Source organism: Neomonachus schauinslandi, chromosome 10, assembly GCF_002201575.2.
Source record: "Neomonachus schauinslandi chromosome 10, ASM220157v2, whole genome shotgun sequence".
Lineage (NCBI taxonomy): Eukaryota > Metazoa > Chordata > Mammalia > Carnivora > Phocidae > Neomonachus > Neomonachus schauinslandi.
In genome coordinates this window covers 90,372,336-90,399,698 of record NC_058412.1, presented here as the reverse complement: position 1 = coordinate 90,399,698, position 27,363 = coordinate 90,372,336, and the positions used below count along the sequence as shown (strand labels likewise).

At 43.7% G+C, this 27,363-nt stretch overlaps 1 protein-coding gene across 2 annotated transcripts; it reads right to left on the bottom strand.

Moving 5' to 3' along the window:
• Nucleotides 1-162: 162 nt before the first annotated feature.
• On the bottom strand, nucleotides 163-27,363 carry CD93 (CD93 molecule). 2 transcript variants are annotated; one of them, XR_006540816.1, is made up of 2 exons: nucleotides 25,260-25,315; nucleotides 163-253 (listed from the first exon to the last, which is right to left on the bottom strand). XR_006540816.1 is itself a non-coding variant. In XM_021700679.1 (2 exons), the coding sequence occupies exons 1-2, from the start codon at nucleotides 27,194-27,196 to the stop codon at nucleotides 24,986-24,988; spliced, it is 1,962 nt and encodes a 653-aa protein (XP_021556354.1). In that variant the 5' UTR covers nucleotides 27,197-27,363; the 3' UTR covers nucleotides 24,740-24,985. The 2 variants fall into 2 exon arrangements, 1 of the variants encoding a protein (XP_021556354.1); XM_021700679.1 differs by lacking the exon at nucleotides 163-253 and adding an exon at nucleotides 24,740-25,010 and having other exon boundaries at nucleotides 25,260-27,363.

The following is a 27,363-nucleotide window of genomic DNA, read 5'->3' as shown; positions in this document are numbered from 1 at the left end:
AGCAGTCCTTCGTTTCATTGCAAACAGATGAACACATGGAACGAGCAAAATCTGGAGGTGAGCTGCCTGGTGTCTTCATTGTGGACAGGTGCAGGCAAAGAGCTAGGCCTGGGCCCCAGCAAGGTCTGGTGCAGACCCTCCTCAGCCCCGTCCTAGTGCTGACTCTTGGCCCTCGCTGTGCTCTCTCTGGGCCACAGGTTCCTCCTTTCTGCTGTTGAGGATGAAAACCACCTCCAGTGACGTGTCTCAGAACCTGTCCAGGAGAAGATGTTTAATAGTTTTCTCAGCTACATTTTACAGTATTTATAAATTGCTTACCTTCCATCCTTTGGTATCCACTTACCAATTGTCCAAGTCCTAGAACCCTCCCAGTGATGAGAAGAGTTGCTGAGGCCTTGGATGCTAACAGATCCTGGGAGACTCTCATGGGGATCCAGGTGGCAGAGAAAGATGTTGCTGGCAATACCCAAACTGAAGAATGGGATGTGAAGGAAGAGGCAGCATAGGAAGTCCCATTCAATCAGAGACAGATGGTCACATTGGCAGAGGGGGACCAGTTAGCTTACTGAGCTCTCAACAGCCACCTTGGATACAAGATTCCATTTCACTTAGCAACTGGCATGAATTTAAAGATCCACTGATTGGTATGTATCAATCTGTAAGACTTGTTTTGCAGCCAATGTCCTGAGATGCACATGCGTGTACACACACACACATACACACACACACACCATGCACCCACCCACCCTTACCTTCCCCCAGCCCCACACCATGCACCCACCCACCCTTACCTTCCCCCAGCCCCTTTCCACACAGCCTTCCATCTACTCCTCTGTCCTAAACTAGCTCTTAATAGATTTTACTCATAGTAAAATAAAACTCTTAAAAGGTCAAACTTTCTTTGCTTTCCTTTTTTTTTTTTTTTTTTTTGATCTGGGGTGAAAAGATATCATCTCCTTGAATGATACAGTGTACACTCTACCTAGTAAAATAAACAGAACCAGAAATGTGTCTCCTTGTGCTATTCTTTCATCAACATTTAGGGACTGACATGGTTTTAATAAGAGCAAGGTTCTGAGGAGTCAGACAGGCTTCAGTTTAAATCTTCTGATGCTCATGACATTGGACAAATTGCTTAAATGTCATTAAGCTTTAATTTCTCCACCTGTAAATCAAGCATAATTCATAGTGCCTAGTGCCTAATGAAACAAGGCATTTAGCACAACGCTAGGCACATAGGATGAGCCCAAGCAATCATTACTACTCTTCGCCCTGTTTTCATGATTGCTATGAGCTCTCAGTTCCCCTTCCCTCCCAAAGTGAGGATAAAAGCCATATCTTAGAGTTAGAGGACACAATCTGGATGATGCAGTCAGTGTCACTCTGAATCCCTGGATCTGGCCCATGGACACCCAGGATGGACAGTGGAACCAGGAAGATGGGTGGGAAGTGTCGAGAACTTGTTACAGAGAAAATGGATGTTGCTGTTTATGCTGTTGTCAGCAATTATACTGCTATTAACATTGCTGCCCAGACCTTGTTGGCCAGGGAATTGTTATGAAGATCTATAGCCCGAAAAACTTGAAGCTTATGAGGACATAGGATCATCTTCAAGAATCTATACGTCAAGGTCATACAAAACTTGTGGACTAATCTTCAGTTTTAATTTAAAATTACTGTGTCAGCACTTCATTATTTAGATGAGCTATAGGAACATGTGCTTGTCTTGTTGGGAGAGAAAAGAAGGTGAGTCTGAAGATAACCAACTACAGAATGTTTTAAATGGTAATGTTGCAGACACTCTGTGACCACTCCCCCTTCCCAATCCATAAGCCCTACTTTCTAATCCTCCTTCCAATGCTTAGGCTAGAGATGGTCATGTTGTCCAATTCTAGCCAACGGAATATAAAAACACTGCATGGTGAGCGACCTGGACGGTCCCTTCAAAAATGACAAGCTTAGGATCTGGTTCTGGTAAAAATAAGTAAATAAACAGTAGTAATAATTTTGGACAAAATATGAAAAACAGCCATTTGAAGGCACTGGGGAGTGACTGAAATCAGGCAGAAACTGCAGGGACTTAACCCTTTAAAGGAGGAAATTATTTGGATGAGATCTATGTTTATTCATATTTTCCCTGAACACACACTCAATTCACAGAGTGTGGGGTAACTAAAACACTTGCAGACAGTCCTAGTATCACTGACTAGAAGTGTCAAAGGATGGAGTTCAGGGTTTGCACAGCTGGAAATTAAGAGGGTAATCTTAGAAAACAGGAAGCCACAGGGAAGAGCCCCCAAGTCATCTAAATGTAAGCAACACTTAAAGTTTTGATTAACCCCCTGAAATACATGCATAAGGGAGAATCCAAGAAACCCGGTGGAAATTAACAGATGATGACAGAGGGCTGAGCGTGCATGTCTGCCACTGACCACCACAGGGAAGACAGAGTTTAAAGTTTAAGTCCCACCAAGTTAGAAAGGCTTGATAAACACGTGGGCTTTTCACTGAAATCCCCCCAAAAGCCACACCTTATGTGACTTTTATGTCCCAGAAAAAAAGGAATTTACTCTACAGTTAAGGGGGAAAACAATAAAAGATACATGCCTTAATAAAGCATAAAACCAAGTCTTCACGAATTCTATATAATCAACCAGGAATTTAACAGCCTGGTAGAACAAAAGTCAAATTCACAAAACAGAGGAAGATTATACAAACTAGAGCCTCCAAGGTGTGTCAAAGTCCACCATACAATTTAAAATACTAGACATTGAAAGAAATAGGAAAAAAATGACCCATAATTAAAAAAAATTAGAAACAGGTGTTGAAATGAATCAAGTAGTGTAATTAACAGATAAAGACTTTAAAGAAACTATTATAAGCACATTCAAAGAGCTAATGAAAAAGATATTCTTACTGAATAAACGATCTCAGCAAAGAAATGGGAACTGTAAAAAAAAAAATGTAAATTCTAATACCGAAAAGTACAATATCTGAAATGAAAACTTTACATTATGAACTTGAAAGCATATGGGAAATGGTAGGGAAATAGGTCAGTGAACTTATGAACTTGAATATAGCTCAGTAGAAATTAATAAGTCTGAAGAACAGAAAGATACTTAGTTTCAGAATGAATAAACAAAGCTTCAGTAGTATATAACTGGAGTCTTAGATGCAGAGAAGAAAGAGAATGTAACAACGAAGTATTTGATATTTCCCAAATTTCCAAAATTTTGTTAAGATTTTACAGGTCCAAGAATTTTAGTGAGCCCCCAGCACATAAGTACAGGCAAAACCATAACTACATTTCTTATAGTCAAACTGATGAAAAGCAACAATAAGAAGAATGTCTTAAAAGTAGCTAGAGAAAAAACAAACTGATCTCTTATCAGAAACAATGCAAACTAGAAGACAATGGGACGATATCTTTAAAGTACTAAAACAAACAAACAAAAAAGCCACTGTCAACACAAAATATTATGTCTGGATAAAATATTCTTCAAGGATGAAAGAGAAATAAACACATTTTCAGATAAAAGAAAACTAAGGTAATTCAGTGCCCGCAGATGTGCGCGGTACTGGTGCTAAAGGAAGCTCTCAGGTGATGGGAAATGACACCAGATGGAAATCCGGACCTCCAAAAAGAAACCAAAAACACCTAAAATGGTAAATATGTGAATAAGTATAAAAGATGACATTTACTCAGTTCTCTCAAAAACAACTGGCTCTTTAAAGCAAAAACTATGACATATCATAGGAATTACAAATTCTGTAAATATAAAATATGTGACAAAAATAATACAAAAGACAGGTTTAATGGAATTATACTGTTTCAAGTCCTTTGTTATTTTATACAAAGTGGTCCAGTATTAAGCCTAAACAAGTCGATTAGATATAATTTCTAAAGCAACAACTAAATAATACAAAGGGATTATCAGTAAACACCCAGTGAGAAGTCTGGCTCCCTGCCAAAATGTGTGTGACTTTCAGGCTTGACCACAGGTAATTGCAAAGACTTAGCTAACAGGTGTCATGGGGGAAGCTGCCCAGCCCCACAGTGGACTTGGGGCATGGCTAGTGCACAGCAGTCTCCAAAGGGAGGTACAGTCAGGACTCAGGGTCCCCGGGCTAGACGTGCTCCTTGCATATTTGCACTCCTCGCCCTGGGCATCTTTATTCCCAGGTCTCTTTACCTGTGGCCCTGGACAGAGATGTTTCCAGGCACCTCTGCTGAGGTTTCCGTACCGGTGGGGCTGAGGGCCAAGGGGAGCCTTGAAGACTTTTCCTCACTCTGACTCCGCCCACTCCTAGCCTTCCACCTCTCCACCTCTCCCCACCTCAGAACTCATAAAACTGCTGGAGCCTTTTGTTCAGGGCTTCATCCACACTGAGACCTCTTCCATGCCTGTGCTGATCCAGCTGACCCTTTAGCAGTACACTTTCCACGGGAAAAAAATGAAAAAGAGGTTCAGCACTTTCTCTAGTTTTAGACTCTGGCTTACAGGGACTGTCTCATGAAGTGATTAAAGGCTTCATTGTTTCCTTCATTTTGGCTTATTGTTGTTTCAATCAGCTACTCCAACATCTGACAGTTTCTCTCTCTCTCTCTGTCTCTCTGCCTGGCTATCTCTCTCTCTTTCCAGCTCAACTGAGCTCCTGACCCTCAATAGAAAAATAAAAATGCAATAGTAAAATATACTTAAAAACTTCTGTTAAGAGAATGGAAAGACAAGCCACATCCTGGGAGAAGATATTTGCAAAACAAATATCTGATAGAGGAATGCTATCCAAGATATACAGAGAACTTTTAAAACTCAACACTAAGACTACAAGCAACATTTTTAAAAATGGGCAAAAGACCTGAACATACACTTCATCAGAGAAGATATACAGATAGCAAATAAGCAAATGAAAAGATGTTCCACATCATGTCGTCAAGGAAATGTAAATTAAAGTAACAATGAGACAGCACCGCACAGCTATTATAATGGCCAAAATCCAGAGCACTGACAACAGCAAGTGCAGGAGAGGATATGGAGCAACAAGAGCTCTTATTCATTGCTGGTGGGAATGTAAAATGATACAGTCACTTTGGAATCCAGTTTGGCAGTTTTTAACAAAGCATATTCTTATCATATGGCCCCGTAAGCACATTCCTAGGTATTTACCCAAATGAGTTGAAAACTTATGTCCACACAAACACCTGCATGCAAAAGTTTGTATTTTATTGACAATTGCCAAAACTTGGAAGCAACCAAGATGTCCTAAGATAGGTGAATATGTAAACAAGATGGTGGTACATCTGGACAATAGAATAGGATTCAGTGCTAAAAAGAAATGAGCTATCAAGCCATGAAAAGACATGGAGGAACTTTAAATGCATATTGCTAAGCCAGTCTTGAAAATCTACATACTGTGTGATTTCATCTATAGGACATTTGAGAAAAAACAAAACTACAGAGACAATGACAGATCAGTGGTTGTCAGGGGTTCAGGGGCAGGGGGAGGGAGAGGGGGACAGGTAGAGCACAGGGAATTTTAGGGCAGTGATACTGTATTGATGGATACATGTCATTACACATTTTTCAAAGCCCATAGAATGCACAACGAAAAGAGTGAACTTTAATGTAAACTATGGACTTTGGTTAACAATTAGGTATCAATATTGGCTTATCAAGTGTACAAAGGTACCACACCAATGCAAAATGTTAATAATAGGGAAATTGTGGGGTTAAGTATTGAGAGATTATATGGGAACTCTTTGTACTTTCAGCTCAATTCTTCCATAACCCTAAAACTGCTCAGAAAAAAAAAGTCTAATAATTAAAAAAAAAAAGAATACTTGATCAACCTAAAATAAAACAAGAAAAGAGAAGAAGAAAGACAAACACACAGATAAGAGAGGCAGAAAACAAATAACAAAACGATAGGCCTCAACCCGATAAACTCGTATTCCATCAATATGAGTTTCTAGAACAGGCAAACCAAATCCATTGTGGTAGAAAGCAGAAGGGTGCTTATCTCTGGGGTAAGAACAGACTGGAAGGGAGCTCAGGAAATGTGCCAGGTGGTGGCATGTTCTGTGTCTTGACTGGAGAGGCAGTTATGCAGTGTATATGTTTTTCAAGGCTCATCAGATTGTATCACTGGGATTGGTACCTTTCTCTGTATATAAATTCTTAAGTAAATTTTTACTTCAATGTTTTAAAAAAGAAAAAAAAGGGACTGCCCTGGTGGGCCATGCCATACGCATGAGGATGAAAGTCACAGGCTGGTGATGAAGGACCAGAAAGATAGAAGGACCCCGAGAGCAGAGCCAGAGCCCCCACCTCTGAACTCTGGCGATGGAGAGAAATAAGCATCATGTTAACCAGGCTTTATTACATGCAGACAAATTCACGGCTAAATATTACAAGTTCACCTCACATACAAGTAGAACCAGAATCAAATGCCCAGACCAGATATTGATTCATTTACATTCATGTAAGAATTATTTATAATTCATATCTATTTTCCACAAATACATGTAAGCATTGAGGTAAGTCCCCCAGGAGATGAATTTTTAGCAGGCTACAGCTGAACATCTCTCATGAACCTCATTTCCCCAGTAAACCTTTATTTATTTATTAATTTTCAGTTTGTTTTCTTGTTTGTTCAGCTAACCCATGAGTTGATTCCAGACCTTGTGACTTCAAATTTTGAAATAACAAGGCCCAAATGAATTATCTTTTCCTATGCTCTAAAAGGATAAATGCCTCATGATGAAGACCTTCAACATGCAGCTGAAGTTAACAAATAACATTTAATTTCAGCCACCAACCATTAAGCATCAAATCCAGTCTCTGCGAGCATTGAAGAAGTCATTCTGGGCATCTGGTCTCCTCTGTGCAATGGAAAAAAGCCTCTTAATGAAAGGCCATGACTTTACTGCCGACACTGGCTTCACTTCCAATGTGGCATCTGCAGTAACCAAGAGCTTTTCTAAGGTTGTTTTTATTTATGAATTTTAATGACACAAAAGGTTGTTTCCATAGTAAAAAGCTGCTTCCCTAAAAGTGCATGGTTTAAAGCCAAAGGGTAGGGTTTGACTTGACCATCTTGAAGAAGGAAATGTAGTCAGATGATTTGCAGGAGGGCAGCGAGTAGTAAAAGAAATAACCCAATAATGTGAATTTTAAAAGTCCATACTCTGTGTGGGAGAGAGGCAGGGAACAGACAGGGAGCCCCTTTCTTCATGATGTTATTGGATATTTTGATGGAGGTCAGCAAAATGAAGGGGATTAGTAATTCCTGTGCTGCCCTGGAGGGAGGTAGAGAGAGGATTGGTTGCCCAAGGGGTACCTCCCCAAGCTAAGCAAGAAGATACAGACAATGGAGAAAATTTGTACACTACCAGGCTAACTTTAGGGTCATTCACTTTTTATTTCCTCTGAACTAACAAAGTCCAACTCAGTCATGGCTCCCTGTTCCATAAAAAATACAGATCACAACGTGTAAACCTTTATTTCATCTATAACATCACTAAGCAGGAGTTTAAAATCAAGTTAATGGTGGTTTCCAGAGGGGAGGGGTGGGAATGGGGGAAATAGGTGAAGGGGATTAAGAGTACACTTAGCATGATGAGCACTGAGTAATGTCTAGAATTGATGAATCACTATATTGTACACCTGAAATGAATATAACACTGTGTGTTAAGTATAGTGGAATTAAAATAAAAAATAAATATAAAATACAAAATACAATCAATTTAATGAGGTATCATTTACGTACAATAAAATGTACCCATTTTACATGTATGGTTTGATGAGTTTTGACAAATACCAACACTCATGTAACCACCACCCAATCAAGACAGAATATTTTTCTCCATGAGGGTCCCTCAAGGTCCTTTGTGGTCAATCCTTACCCCCACTCTCATATAACCACTGATCTACTTTTTCAGACAATAAAATAGTGTTACCCAGTCTAGAATTTCACAGACATGGAATCATGCAAGGTGTGTACTCTTATGTCTGGTTTACTTTGCAAAACATAATACTTTTGAAATTCACTCATGTCACTGCATGTATCAAAAGATATCTTCTTTTCTTGATAAGGAATATCCCACTGTAAGGGTAAACCTCAATCTTTACCCATTCACCTGCTGAAGAATATCTGGATGGTTTTCAGGTCAACACACAAACATGTCAGCTTGTTCAAAACAGAATAGGGATGACCCTCTGGGGATCAATGAGGATGTGGTTGTGGGATCTGCAGGTGGGGTGCAGCTGCCACAATCTCTCTGGGGATGGCAGGCAGCTTTTGAGCAATTCCAGACCCAGGACCTGTGTGTGTGTATGTGTGTGTGTATGTGTGTGTCTGTGTGTGTGTGTATATCTGTGGGTGTCTGTGTGTGTCGGGGGTGTACATAAGCTTTAGTATGTTCATTTGGACATAAGATATTATTAAAACTACCCACCATTGCTTAATGCTTCACCTTTCCTATCTTGAACAGTTTGAAAGGACAACCAGTCTAACTTGTTGCTGGTTGGCACTCTTTGAATTGCACCTCCCCTCCACTTTAATGGGGGTCAGGGAAACCCAGTGATTAAGACTGACACTGCAAGATTCCACCCCTACTTCATTAGCTGGCAGCTGTGTGACCATGGGCAAGTTTGTCAACTTCCTTATCTATAAAGTGAGAATAGTAATAGTGCCTGTTTCTCAATAAATACTACTTCCATATCTGGTAAGTAGTAAAAGTTAAATGATTGGTTTCCCATACATGACTTTAACAATATAACATATGAAATAACATATTCAGTTGGTCTTTAATTTAAAAAATATTTGCGACTTGGGGGACTTGGGTGGCTCAGTCGGTTAAGCATCCGACTTTTGATTTCAGCTCAGGACATGATCTCAGGGTCGTGGGATTGAGCCCCCTGTCAGGCTCCTCGCTCAGTGGGGAATCTGCTTGAGATTCTCTTTCTCTCCCTCTGCCCCTCCTCCCACATGCACTCTCTCTCTAAAAATAAATAAAATCTTTAAAAAAGATATTGAATATTTGCTATTCAACTATGTGTAAAGCACTGTGTGAAGCATGATACAGACGCAGTCCCTGCCCTCTAGAACCTTATCATCTCTTAGGAATACATAGGCATGTAGCCTCTGAGCCAGCACTCGAGAAACTAAGTGATGAGGATTATAGCAATCCAGAAAGAGCACCCCTTCCTCGGGGCCCAGCTTCCTCCTGAGGAAATCGGGCCATGAGCTGTGGAGGAAGGAAGGGGTGCCTCACCTGGGTGTAAGGACAGATGAGGATGCCATCTGTGCTCAGCCCATAGCCCTTAGGCTTTTCACCATGAGTGGGGTCAAATCATATCCGCCTGTGTCCCTGTCCCTGTACCTGATGGCTTCCCCAGCCCCTCTGCCCACATGTTGGGCTGTCTGGAAGTGCCAGGAATTACTCATCACCAACCTTGGGAGCAGCCCTTTATCAATTATGGATGGGAATTGTTATATAAATATCCTGGATCCCCTGTCCCACAGGTGGAATGATCTGCTGTGTTTTGCAACATTTCCTAGAATTTCCAAGGTTACAAGACTCTATCACCATTTCTCGTACTTCCCAATAAAGTACTTGCTTTGGAATACTTGTCTCCAGCTCTGCTTCTGGGATCTAGAGTGGAAGGAGCTTGGAGGCCAGGCAGACATGATGGTGACAGTCCAGGGGAGCCATAGTGAAGGCCTGAGTATGGACAGCACCCTGAGCTGGACAGGGTCGGAGACAGCAGAGTGTGGAGGGGCAGTTGATGGTCTCAGGCTGCTGGTGGGGGAGAGAGAGGTTACAGACATTAAAAGTGCAAACAGGACCACCCGGGAGTGGCGTTGGCTTACCTTGCCTGTTATATTGCTCCAATCCCCCTCATCAGTCAGGTTAGGTGTATTAAATGCATTTTTAACTTACAATATTTTCAACTTAAAATGGCTCTAGTGGGACACAATCCTACTATAAGTCAAGGAAGATCTGTATATTACAAAAATCATTATCCACATAAGCCATCTTTCAATAGGGAAAAGAAGTATTTCCAATCATGCAAGGATGCAGCAAAAATCTATGCTTTGATGATGACCCCCTCAGAAAAAGACAAAAACCAAACAACAAAAACACTTGGTATTTAGCTCCACTCTCCTGAAATCCAAAAGCACTGGGAATTAGGGGAGGGGGAACGGAGAAGAGGATCATGTAAAATTCATAGTATCTAAATAGGCATTGATAAAAAGAAATGTATAGAAATCGAACACTAAAATTCAGATGCAATCAAGGTGAGTGACGGTGTTGGGGGTTGGTGTTGTTTGAGAAGAAGAGAGAAGAAATCGCCGTTCTTGTCATTTTTTTTCAGGGAGAAGGACATAGTTATGAATTAACATAGATATTGATGGGGAAGTACAGGTTTAAGTATGTGAGGCAAAAATTAAGATGAAGTGTTTGAAGAATACAAGCAGTTCTGGGGGGGCGGAGCAAGATGGTGGAGGAGTAGGAGACCTGGATTTCATCTGGTCCCAGGAATTCGGCTGGATAGGGATCAAACCATTCTGAACACCTACGAACTCAACAGGAGATCAAAGAAAAGAATAGCAGCAACACTCTGAACAGAAAAGCGACCACTTTCTGGAAGGTAGGACATGCGGAGAAGTGAATCCAGGGCGATATTCGGGAGGATAGACAGCGGGGGAGGGGGCCTCCGTTGGCCGCTTCTGGCAAGTGATAGAGCAGCGGATATTTGCAATCAGGCAGATTGCAAATCTCCTCCAGCAGAGACCCAAAAAGCGGCAGATCCGGGGAATCTCCCCATCCTCCCCAGGAGGAGTGGCACGGGAGCACACCGCAGGGATTTGCTGGGTTTGGAGACTCCACATGGGGTCAGGAGCCAGAGATAGAAATGCTCCGTCACAGGCCGGGTGAGCACAGAGTGTGGCTGGAGACCAGGGAGATGGGAGTGATTGACTGCTTTTCTCTGGGGGCTCACTGAGGAGCAGGGCCCCGAGTTCTCGGCTCCTCCGGGGAGGAGATTGGGAGGCCGCCATTTTCACTCTCGGCCTCCAAAGCTGCACGGAAAGCTTGCAGGGAACAGAAGCTCCCGAGAGCAAACCCGAGCAGATTACTTAGCCTGGACCAGGCAAGGGCAGGGCAATTCCGCCTCCGGCAAGGACATTTGGGAACCACGGCAACAGGCGCCTCCCCCAGAAGATCAGCGACAACAGCCAGCCAAGACCAAGTTTACCGATCAATGAGAACGGCAGAACTCCAGCACTAGGGGAATACTGCACATAGAATGCATGGCTTTTTTACCATGATTCTTTAGTCTTTCAAAGTTAATGTTTTTTTTAACTGTCCTTTTTTTTTTTTTTGAATTTTTCTTTTTCCCTTTTTCAGCCAACATCTTATCAATCCCTCTTTTAAAAAACATTTTTATTTTTCATTTTTAGAGTCATATTCTATCCCTTCATAGTAGTTACCCGTATTTTTGGCATATATATATAAGTTGTTCTCTCTTTAAAATTTTGAGATACAGTTTCTTCTAACAGATCAAAATATACCCTAAATCTCTAGTGTATGTCTTTGTTCTAGTCTCCTGCCTGATCACATTCTCTCCCTTTTTTTTCTTTTTTCTAAAAATCCTCCTCTTTCTTTTTTCAAACAACTTCTTACCAATTCCTTTTATAAATTTTTTTACAATTTTTATTTTTACAGTAATATTCCATCCCTTCATCGTATTAACCCTTATTTTTGTACATATATGTTTTTCTTTCTTTAAAAATTTAGGAGGCCCTTTCTTCTAACAGACCAAAATACACCCAAAATCTAGTGTGTGGCAATGATCTATTCACCAACCTGATCATATTTGATCATATTCTGGTTTTTTTGTTGTTGTTCTGTTTTTGTTTGTTTTTATCTTTTTCTTTTTCTTTTTTCTTTCTTTCCCTTTCTTTTCCCCCAGTTTCAGGTCTTTTCTGATTTATTTAGAGGATATTTTCTGGGGACGTTGTTACCCCATTAGCATTTTGTTCTCTCATTCATCTAGTCTCTTCTGGACAAAATGACAAGATGGAAAAAAATCACCTCAACAAAAAGAACAAGAGGTAGTACCGACTGCCAGGGACCTACCTAATACAGACATTAGTATGATGTCGGAACTAGAGTTTAGAAATACTAGCTGGGCTTGAAAAAGGCATGGAAGATATTAGAGAAACCCTCTCTGGAGAAATAAAAGAACTAAAATCTAACCAAGTCAAAATCAAAAAGGCTATTAATGAGGTGCAATCAAAAATGGGGGCACTAATTGCTAGGATAAATGAGGCAGAAGAGAGAATTAGTGATATAGAAGATCAAATGATGGAAAATAAAGAAACTGAGAAAAAGAGATAAACAACTACTGGGTCACGACGGCAGAATTCGAGAGATAAGCGATACCATAAGACAAAACAACATTAGAATAATTGGGATCCCAAAAGAAGAAGAAAGAGAGAGAGGTGCAGAAGGTATATTGGAGTAAATTATAGCAGAGAACTTCCCTAATTTGGGGAAGGAAACAGGCATCAAAAACCAGGAGGCACAGAGAACCCCTCTCAAAATCAATAAAAATAGGTCAACACCCCGACATCTAATTGTAAAACTTACTAGTCTCACAGACAAAGAGAAAATCCTGAAAGCAGCTCGGAAGAAGAGATCTGTAACCTAAAATGGTAGAAACATTAGATTGGCAACAGACCTATCCACAGAGACCTGGCAGGCCAGAAAGGACTGGCATGATCTATTCAGAGCACTAAATGAGAAAAATATGCAGCCAAGAATACTATATCCAGCTAGGCTGTCATTGAAAATTGAAGGAGAGATAAAAATCTTCCAGGACAAACAAAAACTGAAGGAATTTGCAAACACAAAACCAGCCCTAACAGAAATATTGAAAGGGGTCCTATAAGGAAAGAGAGAGCCTAAAAGCAACCTAGACCAGAAAGGAACACAGACAATATACAGTAACAGTCACCTTGCAGGCAATTCAATGGCACTAAATTCCTATCTTTCAATAGTTACCGTGAATGTAAATGGGCTAAATGCCCCCAAACAAAAGACACAGGCTGTCAGATTGGATTAAAAACTAAGACCCATCGATATGCTGTCTGCAAGAGACTCATTGTAGACCCAAAGACACCTCCAGATTGAAAGGTGTCTTTCAAAGGGGGTGGAAAACCATTTAGCATGCTAATGGACACCAAAAGAAAGCAGGGGTGGCAATCCTTATATCAGACAAATTAGATTTTAAACCAAAGACTGTAATAAGAGATGAAGAAGGACACTATATCCTACTTAAAGTGTCTATCCAACAAGAAGATCTAAACAATTGTAAATAACTATGCCCCTAACATGGGAGCAGCCAAATATATAAGGCAATTAATAACAAAAGCAAAGAAACACATCGACAACAATACAATAATAGTGGGGGACTTTAACACCCCCCTCACTGAAATGGACAGATCATCTAAGCAAAAGATCAACAAGGAAATAAAGACTTTAAATAACACACTGGACCAAATGGACTTCACAGATATATTCAGAATATTCCATCCCGAAGCAACGGAATACACATTCTTCTCTAGTGCCCATGGAACATTCTCCAGAATAGATCACATCCTAGGTCACAAATCAGGTCTCAACCAGTACCAAAATATTGGGATCATTTCTTGCATATTTTCAGACCACAATGCTTTGAAACTAGAACTCAATCAGAAGAGGAAAGTTGGAAAGAACTCAAATACATGGAGGCTAAAGAGCATCCTACTAAAGAATGAATGGGTCAACCAGGAAATTAAAGAAGACTTAAAAAAATCATGGAAACAAATGAAAATGAAAACACAACTGTTCAAAATCTTTGGGATGCAGCAAAGGCAGTCCTAAGAGGAAAGTATATAGCAATCCAAGCCTTTCTCAAGAAACAAGAAAGGTCTCAAATACACAACCTAACCCTACCCCTAAAGGAGCTGGAGAAAGAACAGCAAACAAAGCCTAAACCCAGCAGTAGAAGAGAAATAATAAAGATCAGAGCAGAAATCAAAGAAAGAAACCAAAAGAACAATAGAACAGATCAACGAAACTAGGAGCTGGTTCTTTGAAAGAATTAACAAGATTGATAAACCCCTGGCCAGACTTATCAAAAAGAAAAGAGAAATGACCCAAATCAACAAAATCATGAATGAAAGAGGAGAGATCACAACCAACAATGAGAAATACAAACGATTAAAAGAACATATTATGAGCAACTCTGTGCCAGCAAATTAGATAATCTGAAAGAAATGGCTGCATTCCTAGAGATGTATCAACTACCAAAACTGAACCAGGAAGAAATAGAAAACCTGAACAGACCTATAACCACTAAGGAAATTGAAGCAGTCATCAAAAATCTCCCAACAAACAAAAGCCCAGGGCCAGATGGCTTCCCAGGGGAATTCTACCAAACATTTCAAGAAGAATTAATACATATTCTTCTGAAACTGTTCCAAAAAATAGATAATGGAAGGAAAACTTCCAAACTCGTTTTATGAGGCCACCATTACCTTGATCCCAAAACCAGACAAAGACCCCATCAAAAAGGAGAACTACAGACCAATATCCTTAATGAACATGGATGGAAATTCTCACCAAAATACTAGCCAATAGGATCCAACAGTACATTAAAAGGATTATTCACCATGACCAAGTGGGATTTATCCTTGGGCTGCAAGGTTGGTTCAACATCCGCAAATCAACCAACGTGATACAATACATTAACAAAAGAAAGAACAAGAATCATATGATCCTCTCAATAGATGCAGAAAAAGCATTTGACAGAGTACAGTATCCTTTCTTGATCAAAACCCTTCAAAGTATAGGGATAGAGGGTACATACCTCAATATCATAAAAGCCATCTATGAAAAACCTACAGCGAATATCATTCTCAATGGGGAAAAACTGAGAGCTTTCGCCCTAAGGTCAGGAACATGGCAGAGATGTCCACTATCACCACTGCTATTCAACATAGTATTAGAAGTCCTAGCCACAGTAATCAGACAACAAAAAGAAATCAAAGGCATCCAAATCGGCAAAGAAGAAGTCAAACTCTCACTCTTTGCAGATGATATGATACTTTATGTGGAAAACCCCAAAGACTCGACCCCAAAACTGCTAGAACTCATACAGGAATTCAGTAAAGTGGCAGCATATAAAATCAATGCACAGAAGTCAGTGGCATTCCTATACACCAACAACAAGACAGAAGAAAAAGAAATTAAGGAGTCGATCCCATTTACAATTGCACCCAAAACCATAAGATACCTAGGAATAAAGCTAACCAAAGAGGCAAAGAATCTGTACTCAGAACACTATAAAATACTCATGAAAGAAATTGAGGAAGACACAAAGAAATGGAAAAACATTCCATGTTCATGGATTGGAAGAACAAATATTGTGAAGATGTCAATGTTACCTAGAGCAATCTACACATTCAATGCAATCCCCATTAAAATACCATCCACTTTTTTCAAAGAAATGGAACAAATAATCCTAAAATTTGTACGGAATCAGAAAAGACCCTGCATAGCCAGAGGAATGTTGAAAAAGAAGGGCAAAGCTGGCGGCATCACAATTCTGGACTTCAAGCTCTATTAAAAAGCTGTGATCATCAAGACAGTATGGTACTGGCACAAAAACAGACACATAGATCAATGGAACAGAATAGAGAGAGCAGAAATGGACATTCAACTCTATGGTCAACTCATCTTTGACAAAGCAAGAAAGAATGTCCAATGGAAAAAAGACAATCTCTTCAACAAATGGTTTTGGGAAAATTGGACAGCCACATGCAGAAGAATGAAACTAGACCATTTCCTTACACACACAAAAATAGGCTCAAAATGGTTGAAAGACCTAAATGTGAGACAGGAGTCCATCAAAATCCTAAAGGAGAACACAGGCAGCCACCTCTTCAACCTCAGCTGCAGCAACTTCTTCCTAGAAACATCGCCAAAGGCAAGGGAAGCAAGGGCAAAAATGAATATTGGGACTTCATCAAGATAAAAAGCTTTTGAACAGCAAAAGAAACAGTCAACAAAACCAAAAGACAACCTACAGAATGGAAGAAGATATTTGCAAATGACATATCAGATAAAGGGCTAGTATCCAAAATCTATAAAGAACTCATCAAATTCAACACCCAAAGAACAAAAGATCCAATCAAGAAATGGGCAGAAGACATGAACAGACATTTTTCCAAAGAAGACATCCAAATGGCCACAGACACATGAAAAAGTGCTCAACAGGGGCACCTGGGTGGCTCAGTTGGTTAATCGACTGCCTTCAGCTCAGGTCATGATCCTGGAGTCCCGGGATCAAGTCCTGCATCGGGCTTCCTGCTCAGCAGGGAGTCTGCTTCTCCCTCTGACCCTCCTCCCTCTCATATGCTCTCTCTCTCTCTCATTCTCACTCTCTCAAATAAATAAATAAAATCTTAAAAAAAAAAGAAAAAGAAAAAGTGCTCAACATCGCTGGGCCTCAGGGAAATCCAAATCAAAACCTCAATGAGATACCACCTCACACCAGTCAGAATGGCTAAAATTAACCAGTCAGGAAACGACAGATGTTGGCGGGGATGGGGAGAAAAGGGAACCCTCCTACACTGTTGGTGGGAATGATCCAGCAATTGCACTACTGGGTATTTACCCCAAAGATACAAATGTAGGGATCCGAAGGGGTACGTGCATCCTGATGTTTATAGCAGCAATGTCCACAATAGCCAAACTGTGGAAAGAGCCATAATGTCCATCAACAGATGAATGGTTAAAGAAGAGGTGGTATATATATATATATATATATATATATATATATATATATATATATAATGGAATATTATGCAGCCATCAAAAGGAATGAGAGCTTGCTATTTGCAACGACTTGGATGGAACTAGAGGGTGTTATGCTGAGCGAAATAAGTCAATCAGAGAGAGACATGTATCATATGACCTCACTGATATGAGGAATTCTTAATCGCAGGAAACAAACTGAGGGTTGCTGGAGTTGTGGGGGGTGGGAGGGATGGGGTGGCTGGGTGATAGACATTGGGGAGGGTATGGGCTATGGTGAGCGCTGTGATTTGTGCAAGACTGTTGAATCACAGATCTGTACCTCTGAAACAAATAATACAATATATGTTAAGAAAAAAAAAAGAAGAAGAAGATAGCAGGAGGGGAAGAATGAAGTGGGCGGGGAATCGGAGGGGGAGATGAACCATGAGAGACGATGGACTCTGAAAAACAATCTGAGGGTTCTAGAGGGGAGGGGTGTGGGAGGATGGGTTAACCTGGTGATGGGTATTAAAGAGGGCACATTCTGCATGGAGCACTGGGTGTTATACACAAACAATGAATTGTGGAACACTCACTACATCAAAAACTAATGATGTAATGTATGGTGTTTAACATAACAATAAAAAAATTTAAAAAAAGAATACAAGCAGTTCTTACAGAGTTCCATACTATTAAGGGGAAAAGTAGACAAAAAAAATGTCAAGCAAGCCAATAATTGATAAAGAGGGAGAAAGAGAGACAGAGAAATAGAGAATAGAAGCACCAAGAAAACATGATCAATAGAATATACAAAATAAGCCACTGCAAATTTACTAGTAATCTCAGTAACTGTGAATAGGTTAGATCTCCCATTAAAAGACCAATGATGGGTATTAAGGAGGGCATGTACTGCATGGAGCACTGGGTGTTATACGAAAACAATGGATCGTGGATCACCACTCAAAAACCAATGATGTATTGTATGGTGACTAACATAACATAACAAAATCAAAAAAAATAAATAAAAGACAGTCTTTTGATTGGATAAAAGGGGAGGGGGGAAAGATAGTGAAATCCAGCTTTGTTTTTTGCAAGAGAAAAACAAGGAGACAAGAGGAAGCTGAAAATATTTTAAGTGTTTAAAAATTAAAAAGCATTAATCAAATGCAACCAATTAATCAGATATATCAGTTACAGTAGTTTGACAAAATATGATATGAACATGTTCAGAAAGTTCTATTTCATGTTGGTAAAGGATCTGCCAAATACACATCAATCCCTTAACCATACAGTTTTAAGTAGAAAGCAAAAGCGATAGAAATACGAGGGGGTCAGCAAAGCTGCATCACCGTGAGAGACAACAACTTGGACAAAGTCCATGGATGAGCCAGAGCCTGCATGCAACACACTCGCCGTGACCAGAGAAGGTGGGCTCAGATACCCAGGGATCAGCTACTTGGGGGTGCAGATGATTGTTTTGACAAGGAAGTGAAACACCTGATTTGTAATATAACCTTTTGGGGAAAGGAAGACATAATTATTTGCTTCTACCTCACAAATTTCATTATTTTCGTGTGATGTTTGAAAGTAGAAGGATCTCTACAGCACAGAAGGCACTGACCCAGTTTAGGACGTTATGCTATGAATTATGTGGACAGGCATAAAACATGAAGTGGAAGAGATAAGCAGTGCTTTGCAGGAAGAGGTGGCAAGAGCATGATACAGAGGGTGTTGGTCCTCAGCCAAGCTCAGCAGAAATAGAGCTCTGTCTTCTGTAAGCGAGGTCCAGGAAGTTACAGATGGCAGTGAGGACAAATGGCCCCTGAGCATCTCAAACTAAAGCTGAGATGCGTGAATGGCGACCCAATGACCTTGGCCACATCCGAGTCATCCTCCACCCCCCTCTTCTCTCTCTCTCTCTTCCTTCTTCTATCTCCTTCCCCTCCTTTTTCTCTCTGTGTTTCTTCCATTTCGTCTTTCCTTTCTTCCATTCCTTCCTCTCTCTCTCTGTCCTCCTCCCTTCCTGCTTTCCTTCCCTGCTTCCTTCTTCCTTCCTTCCTTCCTTCCTTCCTTCCTACTGTACAGTTGAATTCTATGGACCAGTTTTCAACCACAGGAGAAGATCAACATCCAAGTCAATGATGACAGACTTCACATAAAACCCCAGCAAAAAGATTTCGGGGGCGGGGTGGGGAAGCAGCTCATGGTGCCGCGGTTTGGGTGCCAGGAGGCTCAGGTGAGGACCTGCATGTGCAGCCCCGTGAAGAGCATTCTGTCAAGTCAGGCTCCCCGGGGGTGGTTGCCAGCCTCAGGGGTTATCCTGCTCTTTCATTTCTTCACTGCACTTTGTTCACCTTTTCACCACTTACCTGTCCATCATTTCCTCTGCAACGGATGACCTGGGGGGCCCAGGGAAGCTGTGAAGGGCTAATTGAGGCTTTGAGTTTGCAGGTTTATTATCTGTGCCCTGTCTCCACTTACTGAATATATTTAGAAGTCAGCTGAGAACTTGATATGTTCGTTTGATTCGTGTTAAACTCCATGGCAGGTGAGTCTTGTATTTTAATCTACATGTCTGCTACAAATGGACTTTTTATTGAGCAGTAAATATAACTCCATGAATTGAATTTCTTTGTAAATGATTCATATTTGAAAGATGTATCTAATATTTGTTATTTTAGTCAGCAGGTAGCAAAAGTCACCAAGAGGAGTTTAAATTTGGCAATTTTGTTCATGGGCTTTTCCTTAATTAGGAAACACTGGCCTCAGGTTTTTCAATATGAAAGAGAAGCCTGTTAAAATTGTGGTGTGTGTGTGTGTGTGTGTGTGTGTGTGTGTTTGTTGGGAGGCAGCCATGGCTGTTCATATCAAGATAGAATTTCCAAATGTATTTCGTTAGTGACTGGATTGCTAAAAGGATCAGCTTTATTTAACCGTAAGCAATGAATGGTTATCGGAAGTGTCTTGTCCCTTAGCATGACAGCAGGGCACTTTCTCCTCCCCAGGCCCTGTTCTCACCAGGCGCGCAGTCTGAGAGGCAGGCCGACTCAAATCAGACCACCTGCTGCCCGGGCCTCCAGGCACAGTGAGATTCGCGCAGCCAAGCCATGAGGGATGTGGTCTGCCTGTGCAATTAGCTGAACGAACGGAAAAGGCTTTGCTGACAAAGTGGCGACAAGTGGTCCTATGATAATTACAGAACGGTGTTTCCACATCACACCAATTGGACATGTTTAATCCTGCACCAGGTGCCCCCCATGCAATTAAAACAATGCAGGGAATTAAACAGGCAGAGAGGCATGGGGGAGTAGACTCAGACCAGAAGACAAATCTGGAAGCATTGAGTCCAGCCTGGCTGGGTTCAGCAGCCGGGACACAGGACACAGTGCAGCCCAGTCCCTCGGAATGTCCTTGCCCCGTGGACAGGGCCTCGTCCCAACCTAGGTGCCCTGGACTTAGTGTCACTACCAGTAGGTAAAGATGCAGAAATGGGGCAGACAAGGTACTTCTTTAAGCAACTCTTTGAGGAGGGAAACGGTTATGTTTAATGACCATGAATTCAAGTTCTGCCATGTATTTAGAGTTGTTATGAAATGTATTAAAACAAATTGACAACAAATGCATTCCAGAGTTTATTAGGTTAGGCATGTGACATAAAACACAAAGGACAACAAGCAGGCTACTCGTTGAGGCGGACCTGAGATGCCCCTTGGTTTCTCAGAGTCGTAAGGCCGATGCAGCGGCCAAGCCTATCCTCCCCGCCCTGGGAAACAGTTGTGCCCAGGACAGAAAGAAGCCCTACAGAGAAATCCCACAATGGCAGAATTAGTGGACCACATTTCAAATCCACAGATTTAAAAATACTTACATTCTCATCTAGCGCTCGTGCAGTGATGATTGACATTTACAGTCGCATCAAGTATCACAAAACAAGGCCTTGTGAATGACCTAATTCAAGCTTCAGCCAAATATGAGTAAAGTACCCAGCCTGGAAGAACGGTGGGCAAAATGTGCAGAAAGGAAATGCTTGCCCCCTTGCAGATAAGAGGAACAATGTAAGACAGAATTTCCAGAGTTTCTTCCTAAAATAGATGGGCATGATCTCTGAGAACAGGTCAAAACACAATTCATTTTTTTTTAAAGCACTTCAGTGAATATTAGTTTCGGGAATCTGGAACAGAATATGGTATTTGATTATAGAATACATGGAGAATTTTGATTATCAGCTTTTTTTTTTTTTTTTTTTTGGTTGACAGACACCACAAACCACATAGACATAGCAGTAGGTTTTGCAGCAGATAGGGATAGATGTTTTCAGGGATCATATCTCAGATTTCCATGCTAAATCTATTGTTTAAGGTGATGGAAATATGGAGGGGACATTACACCATTTTGCAGCTGCTAGAAAGCCATGCTTTCCTGTTTTCCTGATCCAGACAATGGAGAAGCTAAGGAGAAAAATAATAGGAAAAGGCTGTCCTATATTTGCTTTTAAAAACTGCATTATTTTGAATGTAGTACATTTTTTAGGTCAAATCTTGCCTCTGTTCTCTTAGTTTTCACAGGAATATTTGTGGGAAAGAGGGCTGGAATAAAATTAGCTAGTGATCATGTCCATATTCTCCAAAGGTTTTTCGGTGATAAAACTCCAGGTCCTATCAGGATGTGTTCAAACAGGGGCTCCTGAATGGAACGTAAGAATAGCAACACGCACGTGTGTGTTTCAGGGAGAGAGATTCATTTCCAACTTAGTTCTTCCTATACTATGTACATAAACACGTTCGCATATGTGTTTAACTTTTTATTCCACCTTTTTGCCTAATCACAGGGAGGGTGTTAGCCTGCATCCCTCCTATCCTTAAGAAGAAACCCACTTGAGTCACTCACTTTATGCTGCCCGGAAAACACCATGCGGCTGTGTAGCGCCAGATATCACGGTTATGATAATCAGGCATGAGGGTGAACCAAAGGGACACCAGCCACAGTGTTGAGCAGCGGTGGGTGCACCCTACAAAAAGCCCCACTGGGTCCACCACTCTCAAGGCATTTTCGGATAATTGCCCCACCTTTGCTTTATACACTCCTCAGATTCTGGGGCGGGGCTTGCTCTGCATCACGTGTGCAAATGAACAAGAGCAAAGAGCAGGGAGCATCCCTGAAATTCAGGAAGGGGCATAGTGGGCTGCATCCTCCCCTTCAATGATCCGCCTTGGAGGGAGGGGACGGGACGGAGTGGGTTTGTTCTGAATACAGTTTTTCTAAGTGCATCCTAGAATTATTGAAGTATGGGAAATTCCATTTGGACAAAAGTCTCCATTGTCTTAGAGCTCGCTGCCAAGTGAAGCTGTCTTGCTTTCCCTATCGCTCTGACCATTCTGCTGCTCTGCAACTCAGGGACAGAACGGTGCCTGGTATGCCCCTGCCCAGCCCAGGGACACAGTTGGAGGAGTCTGTACATGGCAGAGCCTACCTCTCCCATGCTCCATCCCTTCCATTTCTCAGGCTGTGTCATGGCCCAGGCACCTGGGGAGCTTCTGGATAAAAGGATTGTTGGCCAATGGCCACGCAGCCAGTGGGCATTTGTGTATCCACTGCCGTGGGCCCCCATCTCCCCAAACAAGGATTCACATCCCTCAGACAAAATGACAGAAGTATATCAGCCCATTTCTCCCCTTGCATGTTTCACAGTGGGGATCTGCGGTCTTCATGCTGTCGGGATAGGGCGTTTTACCCACGGAGGGATTCAAACATAGAAGCACCGAAGAAGAAATCCGACTCTAAAAATGAGCGGGCACACTTGGGGACCTCAGCCAGTACAAGGTCCCACAGGTCCCCAGAGGGGCTTAGGGGAAGCCTAGAACAGGAATGTCTCCTTCCTTCTAGTGACAAGGTAGAATCGTAAAAGCCTGGAGCTAAAGCTGTTGAATTTGCATTTATTTCATGTAAGTGCCGATATTGTCAGCAACGCATCTGGCCAACTCTTTAAAATCATCTGAATAGTGGCATGGTTGGTTCCCACACAACAGACGGTCAAGGGTCCTATGGCCAGTGGATACAACCTCTGCCTCCTTGGGTGTTAAGCACCAGTATTTCAACTGAGGTCTTTAAAAAGCAAAAGTTCCAAATACTGTGCTAAGTCCTCCAAAACCTTCATCTTTCCTTACACCCACTACTTCAGTTACCCATTTCCTTAAAAACAAAACAAAACAAAACAAAAAAACCCCCTGAAATATAGCATCTACATTTCAAAAATATCTAAAGTATATTTATTTAACTCTGAGGGCCGTGCACCTGGCAGCTCCTCGTGCCCCAGGTGTCCGCCTCTGGGACAGATGTGTTTCTAAGGCAAAACCAGAAACAGTAGGGCACCCTGGTTCTGACAGGCAGGTTTTGGAATCCCTAGAAGAAAACACACTCCCGTTCTGTTCTACAAGGTGACAGCAACAAGCCTGCAGATGACCTGAGGTCTCCCGGTGCTAGTCAGGCAGTTTTTAACAGCTCTGACCGTTGGTGAATCCCTGAGCTGCTTTCCAGTGACCCAGGCAGAACTGCGTGGGGAGAGAGTACTCTCCACCACTACATAGGGAAGGGAAACCTTTGCAAGTGAGCATTTAAAAATAAATTAAAATTGCTTTGAGTGGTTTTTGTGGTTGCAAAAGATTTGAGCTATTCTCTTTTTTTCTCTCCCTCCCATCTCCCTTACTTTTTTTAAGAAATAGAGAAAAATGTGACAAACGTTCTTCAAGCAGAAAGGGGACAGCGTCCTGCCTGCCCGGTCCCTTTCTTGCAAGCGACAGCCACAAGTCAGGATCGTGTTCTCAAGAAGCAATACCAGCTGTGAGCTAGGTTAAGATGCCTTACGATGCCAGCTTTCAAAACTCAGCAGCTCATCCCCCTCACACAGCCTTAATAATCAGAATGAGAGACTTCTCAGGGCTCCGTCCATCTACGATCAGAGCATTTAAATCCAGAACAGCACGCAGGGAAGGCAGGTGGCATGGGAGGTGTCTCGGGGCTGCACTCACCCAGAGACGAGATGTCTCCAGCTTTTTTTTTTTTTAAAGATTTTATTTATTTATTCATAAGAGACAGAGAGAGAGAGGCAGAGGGAGAAGCAGGCTCCCCGCCGAGCAGGGAGCCCGATGCGGGACTCGATCCCAGGACCCTGGGATCATGACCTGAGCCGAAGGCAGACGCTTAACCATCTGAGCCACCCAGGCACCCGAGATGTCTCCAGCTTTTATCCTTGTGTGCGTTCACCTCATCAATAGTCAGTGTGTGTTAATGCAAGTACATTTAGATGGATTGATTCAAGTATTTGTGGAACAAACCCCAGGTTTCTCTCTCAAGCTCTTTGGAGTACGTGCTTTCAAAAATGCTTTCAACTCACTTTATACTTCTCCCACACTTTCCAGACTTCACTTGCAAATAAACCCAAGACTATTAGAGACACTAAGAACTAGGAAATGCAATTTCTAAACTTCCAGCATCCTTGCTACCTAAACAGATCAGTGTACTCTGGTCTTTCTGCAGGACTCCAACTATAAAGCTCAGCAGGGCTTGTGATGGGAAAATGCATGAACGCAAATGTAAAGAGATGTTTCCAGTCCTGAATATGTTCCTTTTGACCAAAAAAAAAAAAAAAAAAAAAAGCTTCTTACGTAATTAAACAATTGATTTAGTCTCTGTTCTACCAAGAGGAACGAAACATTCCAATCCTAATTAGCATTAGCAGACCACCTTTTCTTCTTAGATGATTCCAGTGAGCAGAGAAGCAGTTCAAAAGGAGTCCCATTAGCACCTGACTTGTAAGCCCTTGATCCAGAACCAGTGGCAGACATGAAATCAGTCACATTTGAATTTGACAAGATAAGTGAGTGAGAATTGTTAATATTCACAAAATTCCCGAAATGACATCCCAACCCATTGCATCCACTTCAAGAATACCACACACACGTAGAAAATACCTGTATATTCCAAGTGGCCAGGCCTTTAAGAATATTTACAACTGTTTGCTAAGATTCCAGTCCAGTCTTTTGGAAGGATGTGCCCCCCCGCCCTCCGACGGGGTGCGTAAAGCTCTGAGGATGGTGGTAGCCAATTGTCAGTGTCTCTGGGGCCATTTCACCTTCAGCAGTCTGTCCCCGGCGTCGGACTACAGAAAACAATCAGGACAGCATTGGAAGCTGCTGTGACCCGCCGAGCACATCTAGACCCCAGGAGAGGCCCACGTGCTCTATGTCCCTGGCAGGGCGACAGCCCTTAGTGAGTGCCCCTGGGCTGACAGCCTGGACAACACCTGCCCCTTGTACTCCGCCTGCTTTGTGTGCCGGTCCTTGCCCTCCCACCTTCCCGCAACTTCCCACCCTCCCACCCCCTCTGGGTGACCTGAGGCCTCCTTTACCTGTACTGATTCTCCAAAGCCCTGCTCTCAGCTCGCTCTGGAGCCCAGGAGTAGCTGTCAGCTGCGTTCTGGGGCTTTTTCTCCTTCTCCTTCTCTCTCTTTGCTCTCCGTTTGTGGTAGACCAGTAGCCCTAGAGCCAGAGCCAGTAAGAGTAAGATGGCCACCACGGTGCCCAGGATGTAGAACAACAGCAGCTTTTGTCCGTCGGTGCCCTCATGGCTTTGTTTGGCGGTGAAATCCTCCTCTGTATTCTCCCCACGGCCAGGGGTGACCATGGGGTGATGGGTGCTGGGCTCCATCCAGACACCAGGGGGCCCACTGGGAGCCGGCATGTGGGGTGCGGCCAGGGTGATGGGGGCGTTGCGTGGAATGGAGGGTCCCTTTGCGGTGGGTGCCTCCTTGGAGGTGCCCTCAGGGTCCCTCGTGGGCCTGGACATTGTGGCAGAATGCACGAGTTTCCCCTCTCTATCTCCTGCATCCTCCCCCTGGGGAGGCCCAGACAGCGGGGCCAGGGACGTGGGGCCCGGGGTGCACGAGACCCCGTCCAGGCCCAGCTCCCAGCCCGGCAGGCAGCCGCAGTGGAAGGACCCCTGCGTGTTGAGGCACAAGCTGTCACAAAGGCCATTCTCCGTGTCCGCACACTCATCCACGTCCTGGCACTCGGTGCCTTCCGCCCCGGCCAGAACATAGCCCTTCTCGCAGGAGCAGTAGAAGGAGCCGTCGGTGTTGGTGCACTCCTGGGCGCAGGGCGAGCGGCCCGGGACACACTCGTCCACATCCCGACAGGGCCCCTCCCCGGGGCCGCCGGGCTCGTAGCCCACCCAGCACTCACAGCGGAAGCCCCCAGGGGCGTTGACACAGGCCTGCGGGCAGGGGGAGTCCTGGCACTCGTCCATGTCCACGCAGTCCCGCTGACTTGAGTCCAGCTGGTAGCCCTGGGGGCAGCGGCATGTGTAATTCTTCCCGTGGGGTGCCGGGACACAGGTGGCTGCCCCCCGGCACGGGCTGGAGCTGCAAGGGTCCCGGGAGGCACAGGTCACCAGGTCGTCGAGCAGCCGGAAGCCCGGCCGGCAGCCGCAGCGGAAGGAGCCGTCGCCCCCCTCGAAGCAGTCCTGCTGGCAGCCCCCGTTGTTGAAGCTGCACCCATACTGGGGGCTGACGCAGAGGGGGCCCGAGCTGCCCCAGTCGAACACATCGGGGGCCTTCTCCCTGCACATGAAGTAATCCTCCTGACCGGCTTCCCCGGCCCCACAGACCACAGTAGCCGCAGAGCCGAAGGGCACGGCCTCCAGGGAAGAGCTGGTGGCATTGAACGGGGTCGTGTAGTTCACCCGGCCTGGGCCCCCCAGAGCCAGAGGCTGGCACATGCCTTTGAAACTGAACTTGCACACGAAGCCCTCGATGTTGCTTCCCGGAGAGCCCGGGCTCCCGCAGGGGCCCTCGGACCACTTGGGGAGGTGGCTGGCATGGGACGGCTGGAACAGATAGAGCAGCAGGGACACACAGCGCCTGGAGATGCAAGAGCTCCTGACCTCCTTGTTCCAGTTGGTGTAAAGCGTGTCCTCCCCACCGCCCACCCAGCTGAAGCCTTTCAGCGGCAGGCTGGGGTCCAAGCACTTGGCCTTCTCGCGCTGGAGCCCGATCCAGAACTTGCCCATCCGAGCTGCCAGGGGCGCCTCCGACTCCAGGAGCTGGGTGAGGGCTCGCTGGGTGTGCCGGGCCTCCTCCTCACTCCTCACGGTGGCCAGGTTGCCGCCGTTCCTGCTGCAGTGAAGCTGGGCCTCGGCCGCACTCAGCTTGCCCCAGTGCGCAGTGTAGCAGGCCCTGCCCGCGCACACCACGGCCTCCCTGTGAGCGCCAGCCCCCGCCCGGGGCTGGCCCAGAAGCAGCCTCAGCAGCAGCAGCAGCAGCGGCAGCCCGGCACAGGTGGCCATCATGGCGCCGTGTCCCTCCCGGCGGGAGGCTGGTGGCTCTGCGGTGACAGCCGCAGGCGAGCTGAGCTCCGAGGAGAACCGAGGGCTCAGACGCAGACGCTCTGGCCCAGGGAGGAACACAAAGACTGAGGGCTTTCACATCCCCCTGACCCAAGGCGCATCCTGTACTG

Bases quoted from the DNA above. Each gene is read 5' to 3' on its own strand.
- CD93 (XM_021700679.1), bottom strand. From the start codon at position 27,196: ATGATGGCCACCTGTGCCGGGCTGCCGCTGCTGCTGCTGCTGCTGAGG. The intron at 25,011-25,259 runs GTAAAGGAGGCC...TGTTTTCTGTAG, and splicing joins GCTTTGGAGAATCAGTACAG to TCCGACGCCGGGGACAGACT.